The following is a 20,714-nucleotide window of genomic DNA, read 5'->3' as shown; positions in this document are numbered from 1 at the left end:
GTTTTTTTAATGTTAATTTGCGCGCGCTTATTTTCTTCCTATTTAAAACATTCCAAGGCCACTCATTCTCGAAAAAAAAAATCCTTCAACTCTGTACCACCGACGTGCGGTCGAGTTTCGCGATCTAACCAATTTCTTTACAAATTCAGTTTTACGAACAACAAGTAAAATTTGAGCCCACAACGTTGAGTCATTCGGGAATGTCCTGTAGTTTTAAGCAGTTACTTTTCTATCGAAGCTGCGTTCAAATCGCCCCAACCAATTTCCGGTGATCGATCACGACATCATCGAGGCACTGGAATCACCTAGGCAGAATTTTTGAGTCATAAGCATCTTCCAAACACTTTTGTCGCCCACACTTTGATTAGAATGCGAAACGAACTAGTTAGGTACAGTTACGGCATAATTTATGAAATCACAAAGCTGATCATGCAAATTTATTGGAATAACAAAAACATGATAAACTAAAATCAATACAATTGATCATTGGAGCAATTACAGTAAAAAAATAAGCTTTCAACTGACGTATAGCGGCCAAAACATTAAAAGTCGTTGGTGAAAAAAAAAACAAGCAAAAGAGATAAAACAAAGCCGGCCGTCATTTGTGCGTCATCAGGCAACACGAGGTGTCATGTATCATCGGGTACAGATATAAAAATCTGTCTTTTCTTTCCCTTTCCTTCCTTTCTTCTTCTTTTTTCTCACTCCTATAGTGGAAATAAGGTCTTAAAGTAAAGTGGGTAAAGTGAGTGACCTTAGTAAATCTCTAAGGAAGCGGCCACGAGTTTGACTTCATTTCAGAATCGTTTGTGCCCGCCTGTGTAGCCTTACAATGATTTACGAAGCCAATGTCACAAGTCAGTATTTATTTTATCCTCTTAAACAAGTCTGGCACCAATTTATCGACCCCCAATCGATGAGCGGCTTGATTGGTACTAGAGCGGATTTTGAACCTCCGATCGATCGTGCAGTCACAACCGAACTTCCTACCGACTGCGCCACATCCACCCTATGAGGGCCATAAGCCCAATTAAAGTATTAGGTGAGCGAAATGACGCATAGTACTCCATGATCGTTGAATTCTATGATGGTACGACTAGTGGTAAGCAACAATTTGTGGAGATGTTTTTTTTAATAATAACAAAACTAACGTTGAGCCAATGGCAACTTAAAGACATTCTTATTTCAACTGCTACTGAACCAGCAGGGAAAAGATCTGTTGAATTAGTAGGAAAAAAGGAGAAAAAACAGCTTACAAAAAATATAATAATACTTACTTTAGATACGAATTGAGAGCTGTTCTCATTTATTTCTAAACAGCTCTTATCTATGAAATTATGAGAGAAGAATGAAAAAAATCCAAACAATAAGAACGCGTAGTCAAGTATTACGGGAAAAAGCAGAGTGGAAAAATAATTAGAATAATAATAATAATAATAATTAGAAAAAATTAAGATTAATATATATTGAGTATTATGTTATACTTATATTAAGATCAATAACAAGACTATTTAAATAATTACTTGAAAAGAGGTTGAGAGCTACTCCCAACATGAATTCCCCTCTCTAACAAAATTCCCAAAGCTTAGAAGTCGGTTATTTATAGGGGTTCTTCAACGATGCAGCCATAGAAAGCTTCAATGCACACAAACTTAAGCTACAGAAGAATGTTCCATGGAACTCACATGTGAAGGCTGCGATGCTGACGCTGATGTACACGATGCAAGTTTGAGAGATTGAATCAGTTCAGTCAACCCTGACGAGAACAACGAATCGTCGTCGTCATGCGGAAGTCAAGCAAAAAACATGGGGCTTTCCTGCAAATGACGTCAAAACGTCCATAACCGATGTGCATTCTCCGTTTACAGTGACATCAGCGTATATAGAGTGCAATGAATGACCACATAATATAGGGGAATTCAGTAATGGAACTCCTCTGGATGGTATAATAGTTGAAAAATTTGAAAGTCAATCGAAAAAGAGTGGTGATGTGAAACTGCTGCTAACTACTGTGAAAACTAACTGCTGTGAAAAGCCTCATCATTCTTGTTGATCTACTTCTTTTCAATTTTTTTTTGTTTTGAGCTGGAGGAATGCTTGCAACATCGAAACAACGAAAAAACTCTAATCCTGCCGAAAAGTATATAAATAACTTAGGATTAATACATTAAAAACTACGTCAATTATATGATATTATATTGATTATCCACTTTTTATTACGCCCAATGACATGCCAAGAACGATGTAGCAAGGACGAATACAAAACAAATACAGTAAATATGTACATAGTGAAAAAAAAACAGAAAAAAGATAACAACAAGACGGGATCAGTCCCGTATACGGTTCGGGTCTAGATGATTTAGAAAATCTTAAAATTAGATATGAATAAAAAAGGGTGTCGTAGTGCCGGCAAAGACTCAAAAAGGAAGATTGAAAGTTTCAGACGATTGAAATTAGGAAATCTGAAATGGAGAAAAGGCGAAGTGAACTAAGCAGTTGAGAAAGAGGATTCTAAGCGAAAACGAGGACCAACCCGATGATTGTAAACGAAGAAGGATGGAAATGCTAATGGAAGTCGAGGAAACGGTAAATGTAAAAGGAAATCATAACCTAGCGAACGAGATAAACGAGATTAGTGAGTTAGGAAGCGAAAAAAGATCACGTCGTCAGATCGTATGACGGTTTATTAGGTTTATGTTGTGGTGTTTCAGCCGCTTTTCATTTCGAATCCCAACGTCACACAGATTGAATTTACAGTAATCTCTCACTTCATGGAGTTAGCAGGAGCAATGGCTGCCGCACCAGCGCAAAAACATTTTCAATTTGCAAACGTTTCAAAGGAAAAACTACATACACGTGATGCTATCAGAGCTAGAGAAAATAAATGCTTGAAGTGTTGCACGGATTTTATTTTATAGAATAGAAAAAAAAAGTGGTTGTGGAAAATTCCACTTCTGAGTTAGGAAAAAAGGTTCTTCTATCTGGAGCTATCACCAATAAAAGAAAAAGAAGAGATAACAAAGAAAAAATGCATCGTGTTTTTCACATTCAGCCAGTTTACAAACGGGGAAATTTATATTCAAATGTTATTTCGAAGGCGGTTGAATCTGGAGTTTCGATTCCGAACAGCAATGAGCATCAGAAGAGGGTTATTCTTTTTGGTGGGATGGGTGTTCCTGTTTGGAAGATTTTGCCATCAAACGAGAAAATTCCTACCAATTTCATGTGCAAGCAATTGAACGTCATTTGTGAGGGAAAAAGATTGCGGGAAAAATGGTCACGATTTTCTTCATCAACAAAAAAAGAAACCCCATGTCCACGTGTGGCAAAGGTAAAGCGAAGCGAAGAGCGAAGACTTTTGTCGGATGAGTCTACTCGGCCTGTCTCCTCCTCGGAAGACGACTCTGACTGACAATTTGCTCTGCCACTGCGACATTTCATTAAAGGCATTTTTCTTGTTTTTTGGTTGCTTTTAGATGCTACAACCGCTTATGACATTATATATATATATATATATATATATATATTATGACAGGTGCTTTTTTCTTCGGCGAATTTGAACATTGACGGTACTGTTGTTGTTTTCACGAAGGAGATAGCATAAGATTAGCGATTTTGACTGTTAAACGCAATAAACTAGAGATAAAGGAACTATTAGAGACCAATGTGTCTAATTTTATTATGTATACTTAAAGACCATAACGATCTACTTCGAACAGTTAAGGAAAAATTGCCGATACCTTGGGGAATACTCTTTAAGCAAGATACACTTTAAATACGGTTCTAAAGCAATGTCACATGATCTTCTGCAGACAGAATTTTATGAACCAATAAAATCAATCAATAAGTCATCAATTCGTTGTAATACTAAGTGACTTCAAAAAGGGAGAATTATGTTACAGTTGAAACAGAACAATGATTGGGTTGTTACATGAAACACATGAAATAAAATGAATTAAAGGGAGTGTATCAGGAAATTGACGAAATGTGAAAACCACACGGAAAGTATAGAGTTCGGGGTGTAGATTACGAATACGAGTACGGCTCTCTCGTTTTCCACTAATTGTCCCCAAAAAAAAGCGTGGGAGCGGCGTTTTTCCCTACAGGGTACCTTAGAACGTGTAATACTTGCAGACGCTCCGGTCCTCTCACCAGCCTATATATTGGTGTATTTACTATATTTACTTGAATAGGCTGATGAGGAGACGTTATAGATTTTCGACCGCTTGCGCTTGGATGCGGCACGTGATGGTGCGTTCCAACTTACCTCGTAGGAACAAACAGCATTCCCACGCCATTTTACAGGACAATTAGGAGAAACTGAGTGGGGCCGCACTAGTATTCGTGGCCTACACCCCGAATTGTACATTTCCCATGAGGTTTTCGCACTATGTCAATTTTATCGCTGTCTTTAATGTGGGTCAGTGTATTTGTTATTGAATAGACAGATTTTGCGAAAGAAAAAGGAAAGATTACGGGAAAAGAATGAGAAATGAAAGAATGTCCAGAGGTGCAAAATTTCTGAGACGGACAACACTAACAAACCATCAGCAACCTCGGAATGTATTCACTGGAGAGGTGTTTTTTTCCAGACAGAAAAGACAGAAAACTGCGACAGGACAGTGAACCATAGATGGTGGAAGGCTACTAAAGGTGCTGACTGCTAGGACAGCATGGAGAAATGTACGAAGCGATAGAAGTAAACTCCTAATGAATAAGTGAATAAGTAACGAATGAATGAATGAATGGGTGAATGAATGGTAAATAAATCGATAGATAAGTGGCTAAAAGCTGATGAACTTGATATCAGATGCAATTCGCGTTAATCGTAAGATTGTAAGTGGTAAACAAACAAAGTGGTAAAAGCTTTATACAACAAACCATATTCAGATTAATAACAGTGAATCAAATATTAGCTCAGTAAAACGTATAAATAAAACAGCGTAAGCTTTGAAAATTGCCCGTAATTTTGCAAGAAACATCTCTTGGACACTTTTTACATTCATACTACTACTTCATTCTTTTTCTAGACATATATACATTATATTAGAAACATGGAAAATCCTCTAAAACTTCACGATCGGAACGATGTTCATCTGTAAATTTCGAGTAATCGGCCTACTACTGATTTATCAGTGAACCATTCAAATGTCGGCACAGGTTACCACATTTTTAAGCGTCGTTCTAAATAGAATTGAACATAAAAAAAAGGTTATTTTAACTTTTCTAACACAAAGTAAACTTTAGAAATTGGTATCCTCCTGTAATTTTTGCATAGAAGAGGAGGATCATAATCATATCGTACTCGGCTGCGGATACATTTGTTCTACATTCTACAAGTCGGGTCCGAAAAATCGACTTCACGAATATTCGACAAAGCAAATGAATCCGATGAAGAACCTCTCGAAAGTTTCTCTCGAACGCTAAATCCCTCAAATCATTGAGAAGACGACAACTGTCGAAAATTCAGTTCCTCGAATAATTTGCAATCGATTGGTCGAGCGAATCGTCATCCTACTCGACACCGAGTATGTACATGAGTCTGATCGCTACAAGGAATTCGCAAGTTTTCTGCATTACCGTAATCATGCTTGGATATTAATGACCACAGTACTTTCTGGATTTGTGAGAAATCACAAGAGAGCCTCTCAAAATAACGAAAATACACGAAAATATCTACAAAATCTAAAGCTCCTCTTAGTGGGAGATTTCGTCCGCATTATCACCCAACGTGACTTAGAGTTTGTCGAACGGCCGTCCGTACGAGATCGCCAGTGAAGGTCTCATCTAGTTTGAAGTAAGTTTGAACTCGCAAGTATCTTTCATGAAAGGACAATCTAAAACAAAGTCTTGCTTAAAAGATAAGAGCGGAGTGGTCAAGAGTACAAATAAAAATAAAAATTTTAGAGAAGAGCACCGGATTCAGAAGAAATCAACTAACCGAGGGCTTTTTAGTTGAACACCTTGCATTGAGGGCATAGTTATGCCAAGCTGCAAGATCTCAGTGAGCAGTTTTTCCAGAAATTCCGCACCAAACAAGCCAAGGTCTCCAAACGATGCCTGGTCCACGTCGTTAATCTTAAGTAAACGTGTCGTATATTAGTGGATAGAAGTTAAAGGGGACTTATTTCAAATTCCACGGATCTCCTTTCGTCCCAAGGTGGCGAATAGGGGGCTAATCGCAGACCAAAAGCGACATTGCGCGTTGCGCTCTGAGATGCAGATGGACTCAGGGGACGGACTCTCTGTTTCTGTTGTGCCAGGAGGGACTCTTAACACCAGCACCAGGAAGGACGGGATCGCAGGAATTAGTTTGGGTAACAAAACGGAAAAGGACTAGGAAAATCATCTGTGCTCATAACGCACGTACGTTTGCGTCAATATGGTCCGTCGAAGATCCGATGATGAAGATCAAGTACGACGTCATCAGAGTGACTGAGACAAGACGATACCACCCGGGAAATGTCGCAAATGGCACTGGAGAAAAACTTTTCTCAGATACATGCAGCAGTAGAAGAGTTGCTAGAGTTGGTTCATCGTTAACACAAGTATGGGAAAGAACATCGACTCTTTCGAACAACTTACTACCTAAGTCTGCGGATGAGAAGATGTGCTCTAGCGTTAACTTTGACTATCCTACGTCGCTTGCACTTCAACAACAAGCTACGAAGAAAAAGAAATCGAAGTTTTCTATATGAACCTGGGCCCAGAAGAAAAATTTCACATCGAGAGTCACGGCATAGAATGGAACGAACAGGGGGAAAGGCTTTCCGAGTTCATCATGGCGACCAAGACCACCCACGAGAACTGGCAATTCCAACTCTCGTTCCTATTCTGGACGTGGAAGCAACTTGATGGAGGGTACCGTGCTGAAATTGAATACGTCATCATCAGTGAAACGTTTTGTCTGGCGGATCCCGCTGTATGCCAAAGTTCTAAAGATGATCGAACTATCGTCACCTCCGGGGAATTTCGTTTCGAATTTCGTTTACCAGGAGACAGAAAAAGCCGCGAAGTACGGAGAGCGGAATCTTAGAAATATCATTAACTGGGATTTTTCGCTACGCTGGCCGGCTACAGGCTCTTGAAAAGATTCCTCAAGGGACATCATCGACGAAGAATACGATATGTTTGAACACCTTCATGACTGCACGAGAAAGGCTCAGAGTTTTAAGTTTACCAAGAGACGCCTGCGAAAGTTCTTGAGCTAATGCGCCTGGATGGAGCAGCACGAGCGAAAGACAACCATGGACTCACGTACTAACTCTCAAAGCTTTGCAGGGGCGCGATGAAAGAAGACTTCAAAGATAAGAGAGTTGGCAGAAACTGCAGACACCGCAAGGAGCATCCAGTATCCCCATCGAGAGATCTCCAATCGCAAGACAAAGATGACTGCTCGACGGAATTGGAATGGAACAACTGCTGCATCGAAAAGGGAAATGGAGAAACTTCGGCAACTATTAAACAATCTGCTAACTTTCCGTCATCTACGAGCCGTTTACAAGAGTAATCCTGAGCAGGATAGAAAGAACACTGATGACAGATTAAAGACATCCATCCGAGCAAGCAGGGTTTCGAGAAAGGTTCATTACGACAGACCACATACACACCGTTTCAAAAGTCATAGAAGTATCGCGAGAGTACAAGATGCCGCTGTGTCTCACCTTCATTAAATTGAAGAAAGGCATCGATTCAGTTGAGACTGAAGCGGCTCTGGAGGCCTTAGACAACCAAGGCGTACGTTCTTCATACATAAAGATACTTCGTGAGTTGTGTAACAACTTCACGACCAAAATTCCCTCATTCTACAATAATGTCACAATCGAAATGGAGAGGGCTGTTTGCTAGGATGACACAATCTCATACAAAATATTCTCTGCCACCCTCGAGAACGCAATGCGAAAGTTGGAATGGGACGAAATGGGAGTGAAGGTTGACGGTCGGCAACTACACCGTTTGCGCTTTGGTGATGTCTGAAGAACGCGATGCAGGGAATGAATGAGTAGATTGCGGAGATTGGAATGGAATAAAAAATAATGGAAAAATAATGGAAAATTGAGTTGAAGTTAAAGTTACACCATCTCCGTTTTGCTGATGACATCGTTTTGATAGCATAAAGCATCAATCAGAATCAGGAACGAATGCTTGTCGAATTTGATGGAATGTGCAAAAAGATCGGTCTTCAGTTGAACCTGGACCTGTTTATGGGAAACAGGATAGGTATCTGATGCTTAATTCACGCTCAACAGAGTGCTTCAGTGAAGAAGACTAAGAACAGTTAGCGAAGAAGTGAAGAAGACTAAGAACATCCGGCTCAGTACTCACTCGTTCAACAATACCGTTCTCCCTGCTTTGACATACGCTTCAAAAACCTCGGCGTGTCGCAAGGAGGAGGAAAATGCGATCGTGGTTTTCTATTCTAGAACGCGCAATTGAAGGGTGGTACTAGTAGCCCGCTTTCCGCAAATCAAAGAAGGGATTGGAAGCTCATTCCTACGTCACCGATCAAAGATCAGAGAAGATGCTGCTTATACAAGAGAAAATAAAATTAGGTGGGCCGAACACGTTTAGCAACAGTAGTTGGATCAGAGGCGTGTGCGACTTGATACCAATCGAGAGACAGAAAGACTGCCGAATCGGTGGTCAGATCTTATTACGAATCCCTTCAAGAAAAAATACGATGCATTTCCAGTCCACCTCACGAGAAGAGAAACCACTGAACAGTTCTTGCGCTCGTTTGGGACAAATAAAGATATTACTGGTCTTTGCTCGAGCAAATCGATGAACCACGGGAGCACAGGTAATACACAGGTGATACAGGTGATTAACTAACCTAACTCCTTGTGCTCACTACCGGTCTTTTCATTACGCTTTGCTATGCTATTACCATTACTATATTGAAAATGCTACATTAGTTATCGTTGTGGTAGAACCTCATCTTTAATTTACTTCTAGAAAGACCGTTGAAAGAAAGGAATTTTACGTTTTGTGACTTATGACTTACCTTCGTTTCCAACAGTTTGAAATCGAGGTTCTCGATAGTGGCATTTCCAACAACTTTGGTGTTATTAATCCACATATTCACATTCGCCGTCAACGTAGTGTCTGACCGAATGATCTGGATCAAAAGAGTGATTTTTTTTTTCAATTGCGCTCACTCCAAAATTTCCTTTTAAAAAAGCTTTGGTTTACAGTGTTCATCAAAATTAACACTTCATCGTTGCAGTTCTCACAAATATTCTTCGTATTCATTCTATTGTTCATTCATTCACTCATTCATTCGTTCATTCATTCATTCATCCTTCATCACTGCTCCCCTGCACTCCCATAAAATACATAACTCACCATTTCTTTCACCTGCTGTGCATTATTCGGCCTCACAAACATGTTCATTCTGCCGTGCAACCTAAATCGCGCACGATTCTCCACGAAAACGATCAACGGCGCCTAAAAAAGGCTTTTCTGAAAAACGCATAAAATAAATATATAATATATAAAGTCACTGGCGTATCAATCCACTCGGGATGCGCCAACGCGTTTTAGTGGAATTCGTAATCGTTGAGGTTTTGGAACGCGTGTTGGCCTATACAATGACTTGCGGGGGCCAGCCGATGATCAAGCCAGTGTTTTTTATATAATTATATAATATATAATTATCTCTATATAATAATTATATATATAATTATTATATATAATGTATTATATAGAGATAATTATATAAATATATAATTATCTCTATATAATACAAAAAGTTGTATTTGCTTTCTTGGGAATCAAAGGGAAAATCTCGGATTTTCGCTAACAAAATAATTTTTAACCAACTTTTCGTGCAGTGAACACCACTTCAACTTGTCGATTCGGATACTGGTCTCCGAGTGCACCAAGGAATTCGCCAATGCAAAAGCCGGTGCCGCACGACGTGAAGAGCAAATCCTGGGTGAAAGTGTACGAAGATTATTGAAGAGCAGAAGTAGAAGGTCTCTGCATACATACTTTCAGCTGTGGACTGCTCTCCGGTCCTACGATCACATCCATTAGGTGCTGCTTGTAAGCATGATAGAGCATAGAGTTCGCAATATAGTCCGTTGCAAAGAATTCAACCATATGAACTCCTAAATTAAGATATGATGGCGGAAAAATGAAAATGTGCCAAATGTAAATGAGCGAATTCTGAAAACAATAATTAAGTGAACGAATTCCGTCCACAGAGGCTTAGAGCAAGAAGCGCCAGCGACTTCACCACGCTGTCTCACGATTCTTGGGACCCACGGGAATCAGGAATGGAAATGGAATTCGACAGTGTTGCTACTGTCTTCTCGAGCCGTATTCGGAACCAAACATGACAGATAAAGTGCCTGGCGTCAACAATCTGCTTGGGAAGCGCCACCGCGTTCACTCCAATTCAGAATCGCTTCAGGTATACGAACGCGTATCTAGCCTACACAAGGAGTTAGCCGCGGGTTAGCCGATGCATCAAGTCAATTTTTGCATCCTTCCAAACAAGTCTGGTTATCGGCTACGGATAGATGAAAGGCTTGGTTGGCTTTAGGGCAGAATCTGACTTCCGGTCGATCGTGCAGACACAGCGGAACCTCTTACCGACTGCGCTACACGCACAGGGATAACATAAAACCCGACTGACATTCATTTCGCGGCAGCAAAGTGTTCCTTTGCTTCTACGGCTGGACTAGCCCCAAAACTGTGGTAGAATGAAACCATAAAATTGCAAAGTAATGTCCTAATATCTAGAAAATTTTTCGAGCTTCCCCTATAGTATTTAAACCTTCAGTAACTGTAAGAGTAAAGCTGAAAGGTTCTTACTACCTTCAGCAAAAGTACACTGCTAAATTTTCTTAGGTGGAGCGAACTACACCTAATGAGGAGGAAAAATTAGAAAGTTTTCATCAAAATTCTAACAGAAAAAGAGAAAATGTCATCCGGTGTCTGAGAGTTTGGGCCATGTGGGCCTACAGGCGGAACCAAAGATTGCGATGAATTCCTTCCATAAGATGCGCGTTAGAGGATGAAAAACCTATGAATAATTCAGAACTAACCGTGTGGAATTGGAATACGAACATTTGGCGGATAGAACGGTGTGCCGCCATTTCCTCGCCTAAAATCGAGGACGAAAAACGATAACAACCGTAAAATGATCTACATGAAATGGTTTTGTGCTTTTGATTCTGCGCTAGCAATAAAGGAAGTGTCAATGTCTGTTAGGAGCACCGAAAGATTCTAAAAAATCTATTAATAAAGAAAACCCATTTTAGTAGCTAAGCAGTTATTATAACTAATCATTTTCTGAAAGAAACAATCTATACCCTACAAAAAATTCTTGAAAGAATCCCGACAAAAATCAAAGATCGAAAAACAGCGGGAACTCACCATGAGATCTCACCCTTTGCCAACATTGCAATCGCGCCATTTTGCACAAAAGGATCAGCTGTAAGCTGGTAGTCAAGCAGTAGATTTTTTTCGCGAAGATTTTGTACAAAATGGATAAGCGTAAAGTTCTTGAGGCCATGTTGCCCGAGTTTGCTCTTTGGCTGGAAGAGAATTTTTGAAACACACGAGTAGTGATTAAAATTAAAAGAAAAAGGGTATGTTGAAAAATAGGAAGTAAATAAAGGCAGTGCGTCATGATTTTAAGGTGGTGAAGAACCCACAGCGAAACCGTTAAGTTCGAGTTTTAGATTGCGGAAAGCTGCGCTGCTCAAGCTTAGATCTACCTCCAACTGCATAAAAAATGGCGTGGAAGACGTTCTTACCTACAAAATTAGTCGCAACGCGCCACCACTGTGCACGCGTCACATCCACGTGCGATTGAAGATCAATTGGGTCTCCTCGACATCTTATTCAAGTAAAATAATTGAACAGGCAGGAGCGATGCATTGAGGGAATCGGAGCTTTTGTGAGGTGAGCACGCTCTAAGCTGCCTTGTAGGAAATAACTTCGTCTTCCACGTCGGTTTTCACGACGATTAGGGAAAGATGAGCAGAGCCCACCCTGAGCTTCGCTATCTACTTCCCGAGCTCTACGCTTTCCTTGTGGAATCCGCACCACGTCAAAATCTTGATACGCTGCCCTTAAAGCTGATTGAAAAGTATCAAAATAAGGATGAGCGGACCATTTGTTAATGTTGGAAACAGTGCACAAAAAATGAGTGTACATGTAATTTCCTTGTCTCAAGGTTTTGAGGGTATTTTTAGGCGGAAGTGCGGTTTAGAGTTATTGAAAGAAAAATCGTGGGCACAAATCAGTTAGGAAATCGGAAGGACTCTTTATAACTTTGAAAGAATTATGACTAACGGTACCAGAAAAAGAAAGAAATTTTCCTGAAAAGGCTGTTCTTATTGCAAAACAAATAAATGAAAGCATAGAAGCCAGAGGAGAAAATCAAGGATTAAATCAAACAACTAATAAGTGCGTAGGACTCCCCATACGCTAAATTTGAGGCGTGTAGTAGCTAGATCCAGTCAGTAGGGCCACTATTGATCCACTTGACAGGATCGAGCCACTGGTCCCACTTTCAACGTTAACAACGCGTTTTCCTAGCAAAATAAGCAAAAAAAACCATTTAAAGAGGTTTATCAACTTTGTAGATGTGACCTTTCACAAAGTTCGTAAAAAAAATAGGATAATCGAAATTTTCCTAAATATTTTGAGGCTTAACACCTAGATATAGAGAAAGAAGCGGAACGTAACCATAGCACTATTGGTCAGCAATAGCGACAAAAAGATCGCCTCTCATTCGTCTCGACTATGATTCATATTAGACGCAAAACACTTCAAACTTACTCTTGCAATGCCAAACGTCTGCCCAATAATGTCCAGGTCGTTCTCGTTTATCCTGACCTGAAATTCGCTCTAATAGGAAGACGCGAAACCACTTAGCACTGGCAGAAACCGATCAATATCTACCTTTAGTGGCATTGTAGTAAGTAGCCGGTTCATATCCTGATTAATGATCGTTTCAATCATTTTACACATCCTTTGTTCAACTTGTGGTTTGAAATGTGCAATGAGAAAAGCTGAAGAACAGAAGGTAAAATTGTATTGCATCAGTAAATGTAGTAAAACATATTAGAACTTGTAATTGTATTAAATTGTATTTGTTATTGTATTTCAACTGTAGTGTTTATTGTTATATTTGTAATTGCAATGTTAAAATGTATGAAATAAGATATCGTAAAATTGTATACATAAAGGTTACACATGCATACATACAGAGTATGAAAAAAGGATGAACAAAAGGAAGGGCATAAGGATATAGGAAGGAAGAAAGGTTACAGGACAAAAGATCAAAGGATATCCTGAAAAAAAAGAGACGAATATGGCTTACCTTTGAAAGCATTAATGAAGAAGTCCGTGATCACACCAGTATTCCTGACATTCAGATCCACATATCCAATACTTGATTGACAGAGTGCCGATCGGACTTGTGGCGAGCCGAAGTTACTCCCAAAAATATAGTTATTATTAAACAATAAAATTACCAGTGTTGAATGAAAACAGTGATTAATCGCCAATACATCTAGCAATATGGAAAGGGGCGGAGCGTATCCACCACACTATTGGTCAGCAATCTATGGCGACAAAACAATTGTGAACTTAATGCTTCGCCCCTTTCACTCGATTAATAGTTAGGAAAGTTGGCGAAACAATCAACAAAGGCTAATAACAGTTTTTTTCCCAGAAAAAAAAGAAAAAACATCGAACCTTTCCAATCGTACACTAATCGTTAGCGCCACATGACCCAGCAAAGCTTCAAAGTAACCAGAAATGGGTACAGTAAGCAGTAACGGATTTGCTATTGACGCTTGGAATTCACCTGCTGCGCTGAAAAAAGGTAATTAGTAATATTAATAAAAAGTGTAAATGTAAATTGTATCATAGGACAGGATTCTGGGGAATAATCATCTTATCAGGACATAATTGACATAAAATTAGACATAATAATTTTATTGTTCCTCAGAGATGGATCGTCGTTTCGTTTTCAGGAAAAACCCTTATATGTCGAAAATATAAATAAAAAAGTGTACTGCGAGCAGAACTCAAGAGTTTCGACATTCCTCTGAAAAATCGAATGATTCATGTCAAGAAATAAAGTTTCGGTCACAAATCCCCCAAGTCCATAATTATAATAATTATAATTTAATTTAGATTTATACTCTTAATTTAAAATATAATTCATTATTTTAATATATTTCTACAATCTATAATTTATAATATAATTAATAAAGTAAATTTTAATTTATAATGATTAATATAACTTTTATTTTTTAATTTAGTTTTTTTCAATCAATTTCGCTGCCTTCGTTATCTTCGTCTCTTTCAAGAGGACCGCAACCGAGATTGTGATGAATGGAATGACTTTAACAGTCTATTCCCAATTCCTAAAGAAAATTGCATAATCAAGCCAAAAAATTTTCTGGAAACGGTGTGGAAAAGTACTATGTTGACATGGTTTCTGCACTACTTACCAAAGATGCGCGGTTCTCAAAGCTGTAGGTGATCTGACCACGGTGGGTCATACAATATTCATAGAGAAATCTTCGCGCTTGAAGTCTTCGTTTTCTTTGAGAGCGTTCTCAGAAACTGAGGGAATAGCGAGAGGCAGCACCCTTGCGACCTCATTCACAGAAGCTTCTAAACGTACAGGTTTTACTACCACAATTCTTGTCGATGTCATGAATTTCCTTTCCTAGAAACAGCGTATCCTCGCAGGTTTATGGGAAAAGTCGACTGGACGAAGCTAGGATTCTTCCAAATCCCATAATTTTCTGCGATTAATGCACTGGTTCTCTGCACCGTCTAGTAACTGTTGCGCAAACCGGTCTCATAAGTTACAGTCTATGCAGCAAGCGACATGATATTAAGCTGAGTCATCCAACTGTAACATACGACACCGACGACCGGTTCACATATGGTCACTACTGTAAAATGTTGGAGTTCTTTTTCTGAACAACTTCCAAACTTGAAACGTCTTATCCAAACGAAAGATGATCGTAAAATAACAAGGAAATACCATGGCAGTCAAATGAAAAGAAAAACAAAGAAAAACACATAGAAAAAGAGAAAAGTAAAGGGCTAAAAAGGCTAATCTCGTCAGTTTTCATCTTTCTTTTTCGAATTTATATATAATAATATAATTTTCAGTAAATGTAAATATAAATATAAATAAATATATATAATATAGTAGTATGGTAAATATAAGTATAATAAGTATAATAAATAAGTATATGATATAGCAATATATAATATAGTAAATACGGATATATATAATAACATAATTTTCAGTTAAAAAAATCGTAATAGCAAAAATGCCAGATCACCTACCGTATATGCATTTTTGACATGCTCCATTGGAACATGTTTGGTTCGATGAGATCCAATGAATACTCCTGAGGTGGCCAATATTTTGATATGTGTGCACTGTAGATGGATACCTGAAAGAAAAAGAGACGGCAAATAACATAACAAATGACTTAAGTAAAAATAAAATAATAAAATAGCATGCAATTTTGATCTACGACACTATTTTGCGAATCTACAACGATGACGATACGCTTACAGCTACTGTAGGAATTTCAGCAATTAGCTTTAACTTTGCATTTAATTCTCGATACATTCTGATTCTGCATTGCTCATCGATATTTTCCCGTGATATCGTTGCACTGTTTATTTACTATTTTCATATTACTGTCGTATTGTTTCACTCTTATAAAAGACAAGCGCAACCTGATCGGCAACAAAATCTTTTAAAAAATGTAAAGAAAAAAGTTCAAATGCAATCTGGAAAAAAAATTAAAGACAAATCTTTCACATTTTTTTTATCAAAAGTTCCAGTAGCCAAAAAATCACATAATTTCGTTGAGTTCATTATTCGTGTACTCATTCACAATGTGAACCCTAATACATGATTTTTTTTTGAGTAAAATTCTTTCTGCTCCTGAAAAAACTACCAAAAATAGTAGGCATTGCAAAAGATCCTGTTACGTGCTGTTACCAAACAAGTACAAATTGTTGTTTTTGGATCACAGAGGATAATTTGTCGAGAGCGATTATCTGGATCGAATGATCCAGAGATATTTGTTGTTGTATGTTCGTACGGAAAAAATATGCAAAACAAGAAGATTCGACAAAAAAGATCACTTCTGCAAGAGAATAAAGAGGCAGAATGTAGATCAACGAAAATCCAAGTTCAAAAATTAATCAAATTTAATAAAATTGAATTTTAAGTGACGACTATACTTCCGTTTCAATGACCAACGGTTGGAGGGATGAGAAGCAGTCGACATACCTTTTTTTGCGTTATAGCTTGGGCCAATCCAATAATGCATAAGATCAGGTATGTAGTATGCGAACATAGTATATAATTTCCCCTCAGTATGGAGAGGAGAAAAATGGAGTGCCAGGAAATTATCTGTGTCATGGTCTTTCCAAGAAAACATAGGGTTAGGAGTGTATATCACGAGTACGAGTGCTATAACGCTCAATTCTCCCTAATAATTCTGAAAAAAAAAGCTGGAAAGAAGTCTCGTCGACTGGATTTTCCTACGAGGTGCCTAACAACGCTTCATGTCCACGAGGCCAGGCACACGTGCAGTGTCTGCCAGCGGGCCAAATACACAGCAGAGTTCAGTTTCCTACTGTTTGGATGCTTTCTGTAGGTGATAAGGCGTTTGAATTTAATTTAATTTTTTTTGAATCGATTTTTTTGAATTGATTTATTCGCTTAAGCGAATAAATCACTAATGCTTTGATATTTCCAGGCTCTGACGTAGGCGAAAACACCGAAACGTTAGCTGTTAATAAATATCAATACAATCTTGGCCACAGTTCAAGCAAATCAGTAAAAAAAAACAAGTACACAGCGTTCATTTATTGTTTGCTCGCTCGCAAATGAAACGCGGAGGGTCGCGCCCGCATACGTCATACGTTATTAGACGTCTCGTCGGAAAATTCGATCGACAAAGTCAACACCAACGCCGTTTTTCAAGACAATTAAGCGGAAATGGGAGTGATCGTGCTCATGCTCGTGATCTACATCTTTCATCTTTCATTATATTTTCGCAGAGAGACTCAACTTCTTCAGTTTCGTGGTATGCTGCCTTTAAGGAGGAACGGAAGAAAAGACTGTCCCTAGGCAAAAATTTGCAAGTGTTTGCAAATTGCAGTGTTTCAATTTTTTAGTCAATAAGGTTTTTTTAAATCGTTGACTGTTAACTGTTTTCAAAAAATTGACTGAAGTCCATTTCTCTTTGAGAAATGGACTTCAGTCAATTTTTTTTTCATTTTAATGAGACACATTAAACCTTATCAATCTCTCATAATTCTGGTTTGTGTCTTAATGTACAAACTGTAAGGACACGGGTGAAATGAAGGATTTTCGTTCGTTTGAACGAAAAGCCGGTATCCGGCGCTGTTATTGTGAAAATCATCACATCGTGAAGAGGCGAATCACTGCAGAAGAACTCGTTAAAGAAGGATGTACGACTAAAAGAAAACGAAACTGGTCCCACTGATCAACAGCTGAAGAAAAACTGAGCCTTTTCCAGACAACCAAGGACAAACATGGCTTTCGCATGAAACCATCACATAACTCTGGGAACATGGAGGACAGTGCGACGTGGGAAAAAAAAACAGAAAAAAAAACGAGTTCATCAGAAAGGAAAGGAAGTTCAAAAGAACCTTGAAATTTTGAATAGAAGCGAAAAACTGAACATCTCTTCATAAATACTGCTAGTACCACAAAAAAAGAAAAAAATCATCCTCACCTCGCCATTTTCGATTCTTTCCCGGATTGTTGGCAACGATAATTTCAATATCTGATCGTTTACGACTTTCATGCCAATTTCACGCATATACGCCAACCCAGTTGGCATAAGTCTCAAGTGTATTCCAGGATTCAACGGTGAAGTGTTTTGCTGAAGATATGAAGCTCTTAGTATCACTACAGAAATGGTAAATAAACAAAAACAAACTGAGAACACGCAGTTAATTACTTGATCACAAACAAATAAAGAATATAATTAAGAGGATGGAATGTAGAGGATGAATAAATTTTTTTTAGTTTCAAAAAAGTTAAAGTTTTTTTTTAGTTCTTCAAATAGTTTTTAATAGAAAAATGAATAGAATTCAAAAAAAGAGACATCAGAAAAAAGGAGAATCTTTAGTTTTAGAAAGAAAGAAAGAGCTCTATTAAAAAGAAGGAAAGGGTAAAGGAACTATATAAGTCCCGAAAGGTTTAAAGTTTCAAAAACAGAAAAAAAATGGAGAAAAACTTTCAATACATTCTCCTTTCAGAAAAAACGACTGAGAATCGAATAACATTAATAAAGTTACGAAAAGAAAGGGTATTCTCACGCGATTTTTGGAAAGAATCCAAACAGAACCTCAACCTTAGCAGAGAAAAATTGGGAACTGAAGCCTAAAAGGTGTTTCAGAAAATTCTAGAAAGAAAAGAAAGATTTGAAAGAATAGGAAAAACCAGACACGAAGCGAACCGACATCAATTTGTGAACGACAGCACTCACATCCAGCAGAGGCGAATATTCCTTTTCATACTGTTGTGAACCAACATCCAGTACCATCAACAAACAGAACAGCAATATGTAGATCATTTTTGAGCCTGAATAAAAATATTAGCCACTAATCAGTTCAGTGTCTACCTCAAAATGAACGAAAAATGTTAATAAGCCCGCTCACCTGAATCCTCCGTTACGTGAAGGCCAATCTTCCGAGGTCACCTACGAAATGGCAGCCGGCGGACTGCAGAAAGGCGTCTGGCGATGATGGTATGTTAGTGACGAACGAAACACGTTCTCCGGCTCTGCTCTTTCGTCTCTCTTCGATTGATGTCCCGAAATCGGCGGACGCTGTACGGATTAATTGCGTAACGCACTGATGGCGACGATCCTGTTCGTCGTCGTCGTCGTCAGTCAATGTTGTTGTCTTGTAGTTGCGTGTGGTAATCGACAAACAGCGGCAACGCGCGTTTATCCACACCTCTGTACAGATACTGAAATTGGCGCGGATTATCCCGATGAGACCTCTTCTGCCTTTAAAACTACGATTCTTGAAACTTAATTGTTGAAAAATGTCGACCACAGAACAAAAAAAGTAGAACGGTGAAGAAAACGTTCACATTTAGTACATCAATTACACTCCAACAAGGTCTATGGAACCTCCGATGAACTTTTCAAGAAAACATTTTGTGAACACCAGAAAAAAACTTGCTTAATGGGAGAAGACACAGAAAATGACGAAAATATGCTTCGTTTTCGCTCAAGACTTCTGCCCAACAGTCGCAATTACGGATCCAAAAAACAGGAAATATGTTCGCTTAAAAACTGTATGCCTAATAGGCACGGTATGTCCAAGCAATTTTCTCTGTAAGCCAAGATAGGTCTGCGTCAAATGACGAAAAGACAGGATTGACTGCTGACGGCATGTGAAAAACATCTTAATCGCTGTCAGTGTGGAGCGAAAAAGCCGGACACGAAGCTAAGAGACAAAAAAAATCGTAGCGAATTTTTAGCTCTACAGAAAATCAAGAAATGAATTGAAAATAAGGGTGAAATTAAAAGTCGCAAAGAATTTTACGGAATTATGAGAAATATTCACATAATGAGTGTTCACTCCTTTCCCTTTTGTACATATATCAAATAGTGTGTTCTGAGAGTGAGAAATTCCACTAGGTAAAGAATAGATGAAATCAGAAAAGTGGTATGCGTCACACTTTGACTTTGAGTTGATTAGATTTTCTTTAAATTACCATTTACCTTAAATTACGTTGAATTATTTACCTAACCTGAATCTGATGTGGTAAGGGAATCCGGGGGAAACGGTAGAGATGGGGTTGTAGGTTGCTGGATCAAGGCTGGTTCCGCTCATCTCTCCCTGATCGTAAAGAAATGGTGAACATCGTGGCAGACGACGTTTTGTTTCTGAAGACGATTTCAGTTGCAACGCGCCTCATTTGTGTACGAGGCATCCATGTGCGATCGGTCGCAGATCAGTGATGCCTTCTCATCAGCCAATTCAAGTGAAACTAAGGAATAGGCTGCTAAGGGTACCGGAACGTTTGCATAGAGAAGCGTTCCTACGTACCACGCCGTTTCTTACGACGAACAGGGAGAAAGGAGCGGAACCACCACTGATCCCGCAACCCACAAACAACCCCAACTCTAGCTTTTCTCAAGGATTCTCTCACCACGTCAGATTCGTGGTGAGCTACCTTTAAATAGTATCTGGTCTATCTGATATCAAACATTGAAGGTGCAGGCAAAAGAAGGATCAATAGGACAATCAGATATAATCGCCTTGGAAACTGATGATGATAGATAATTTCAAGAGAAAAAAATATAATATTAGAAGAAAAATTGAAATGATGACGAATTCATGTGAACTACAAAGTAGTTTACTCAGAAAAAGCACTAAAGAGGCGCCAAATGGAGATATCCATATTTTTAAGATCTAAAAAAATTGCACGTTTATTTTCTTTTTTATATTTATTTTCCTTTCCTCCTTCCTTTATTTTTATCTTTACATTTTTTTTTGTTTATTTTCCTTTTTGTTTCCTTTTTTTTGTAATGATACCTATGTCTTCGAATTCGAATATACGTCGAAGAACTGATGTTCATATAAAGAAGAGGAGCTCAACACTTTTTCTTTTTTGAGTCTTTTATCACGAAAGTATTCAAAATGAC

General features: G+C 38.5%; 1 protein-coding gene across 2 annotated transcripts; it reads right to left on the bottom strand.

The window, feature by feature from the left end:
- Positions 1 to 5,722: 5,722 nt before the first annotated feature.
- On the bottom strand, positions 5,723 to 19,899 carry RB195_002977 (uncharacterized protein; the record flags this gene model as incomplete). 2 transcript variants are annotated; one of them, XM_064200457.1, is made up of 18 exons in its annotated part: positions 5,723 to 5,837; positions 5,942 to 6,078; positions 9,005 to 9,118; positions 9,346 to 9,447; positions 9,823 to 9,933; positions 9,994 to 10,112; positions 11,055 to 11,113; positions 11,386 to 11,546; positions 12,799 to 12,855; positions 12,922 to 13,031; positions 13,343 to 13,413; positions 13,720 to 13,839; positions 15,340 to 15,449; positions 17,781 to 17,930; positions 18,540 to 18,634; positions 18,712 to 18,739; positions 18,814 to 19,024; positions 19,817 to 19,899. In XM_064200457.1, the coding sequence occupies 18 exons, from the start codon at positions 19,897 to 19,899 to the stop codon at positions 5,723 to 5,725; spliced, it is 1,953 nt and encodes a 650-aa protein (XP_064056337.1). The 2 variants fall into 2 exon arrangements, with proteins under 2 accessions (XP_064056337.1, XP_064056338.1); XM_064200456.1 differs by lacking the exons at positions 18,712 to 18,739; positions 18,814 to 19,024; positions 19,817 to 19,899 and having other exon boundaries at positions 13,343 to 13,458; positions 18,540 to 18,626.
- Between the last annotated feature and the right edge of the window lie 815 nt (positions 19,900 to 20,714).

This window comes from Necator americanus, chromosome IV (assembly GCF_031761385.1).
Source record: "Necator americanus strain Aroian chromosome IV, whole genome shotgun sequence".
In the NCBI taxonomy this organism is placed as follows: domain Eukaryota; kingdom Metazoa; phylum Nematoda; class Chromadorea; order Rhabditida; family Ancylostomatidae; genus Necator; species Necator americanus.
This window is presented reverse-complemented; position numbering and strand designations above follow the sequence as displayed.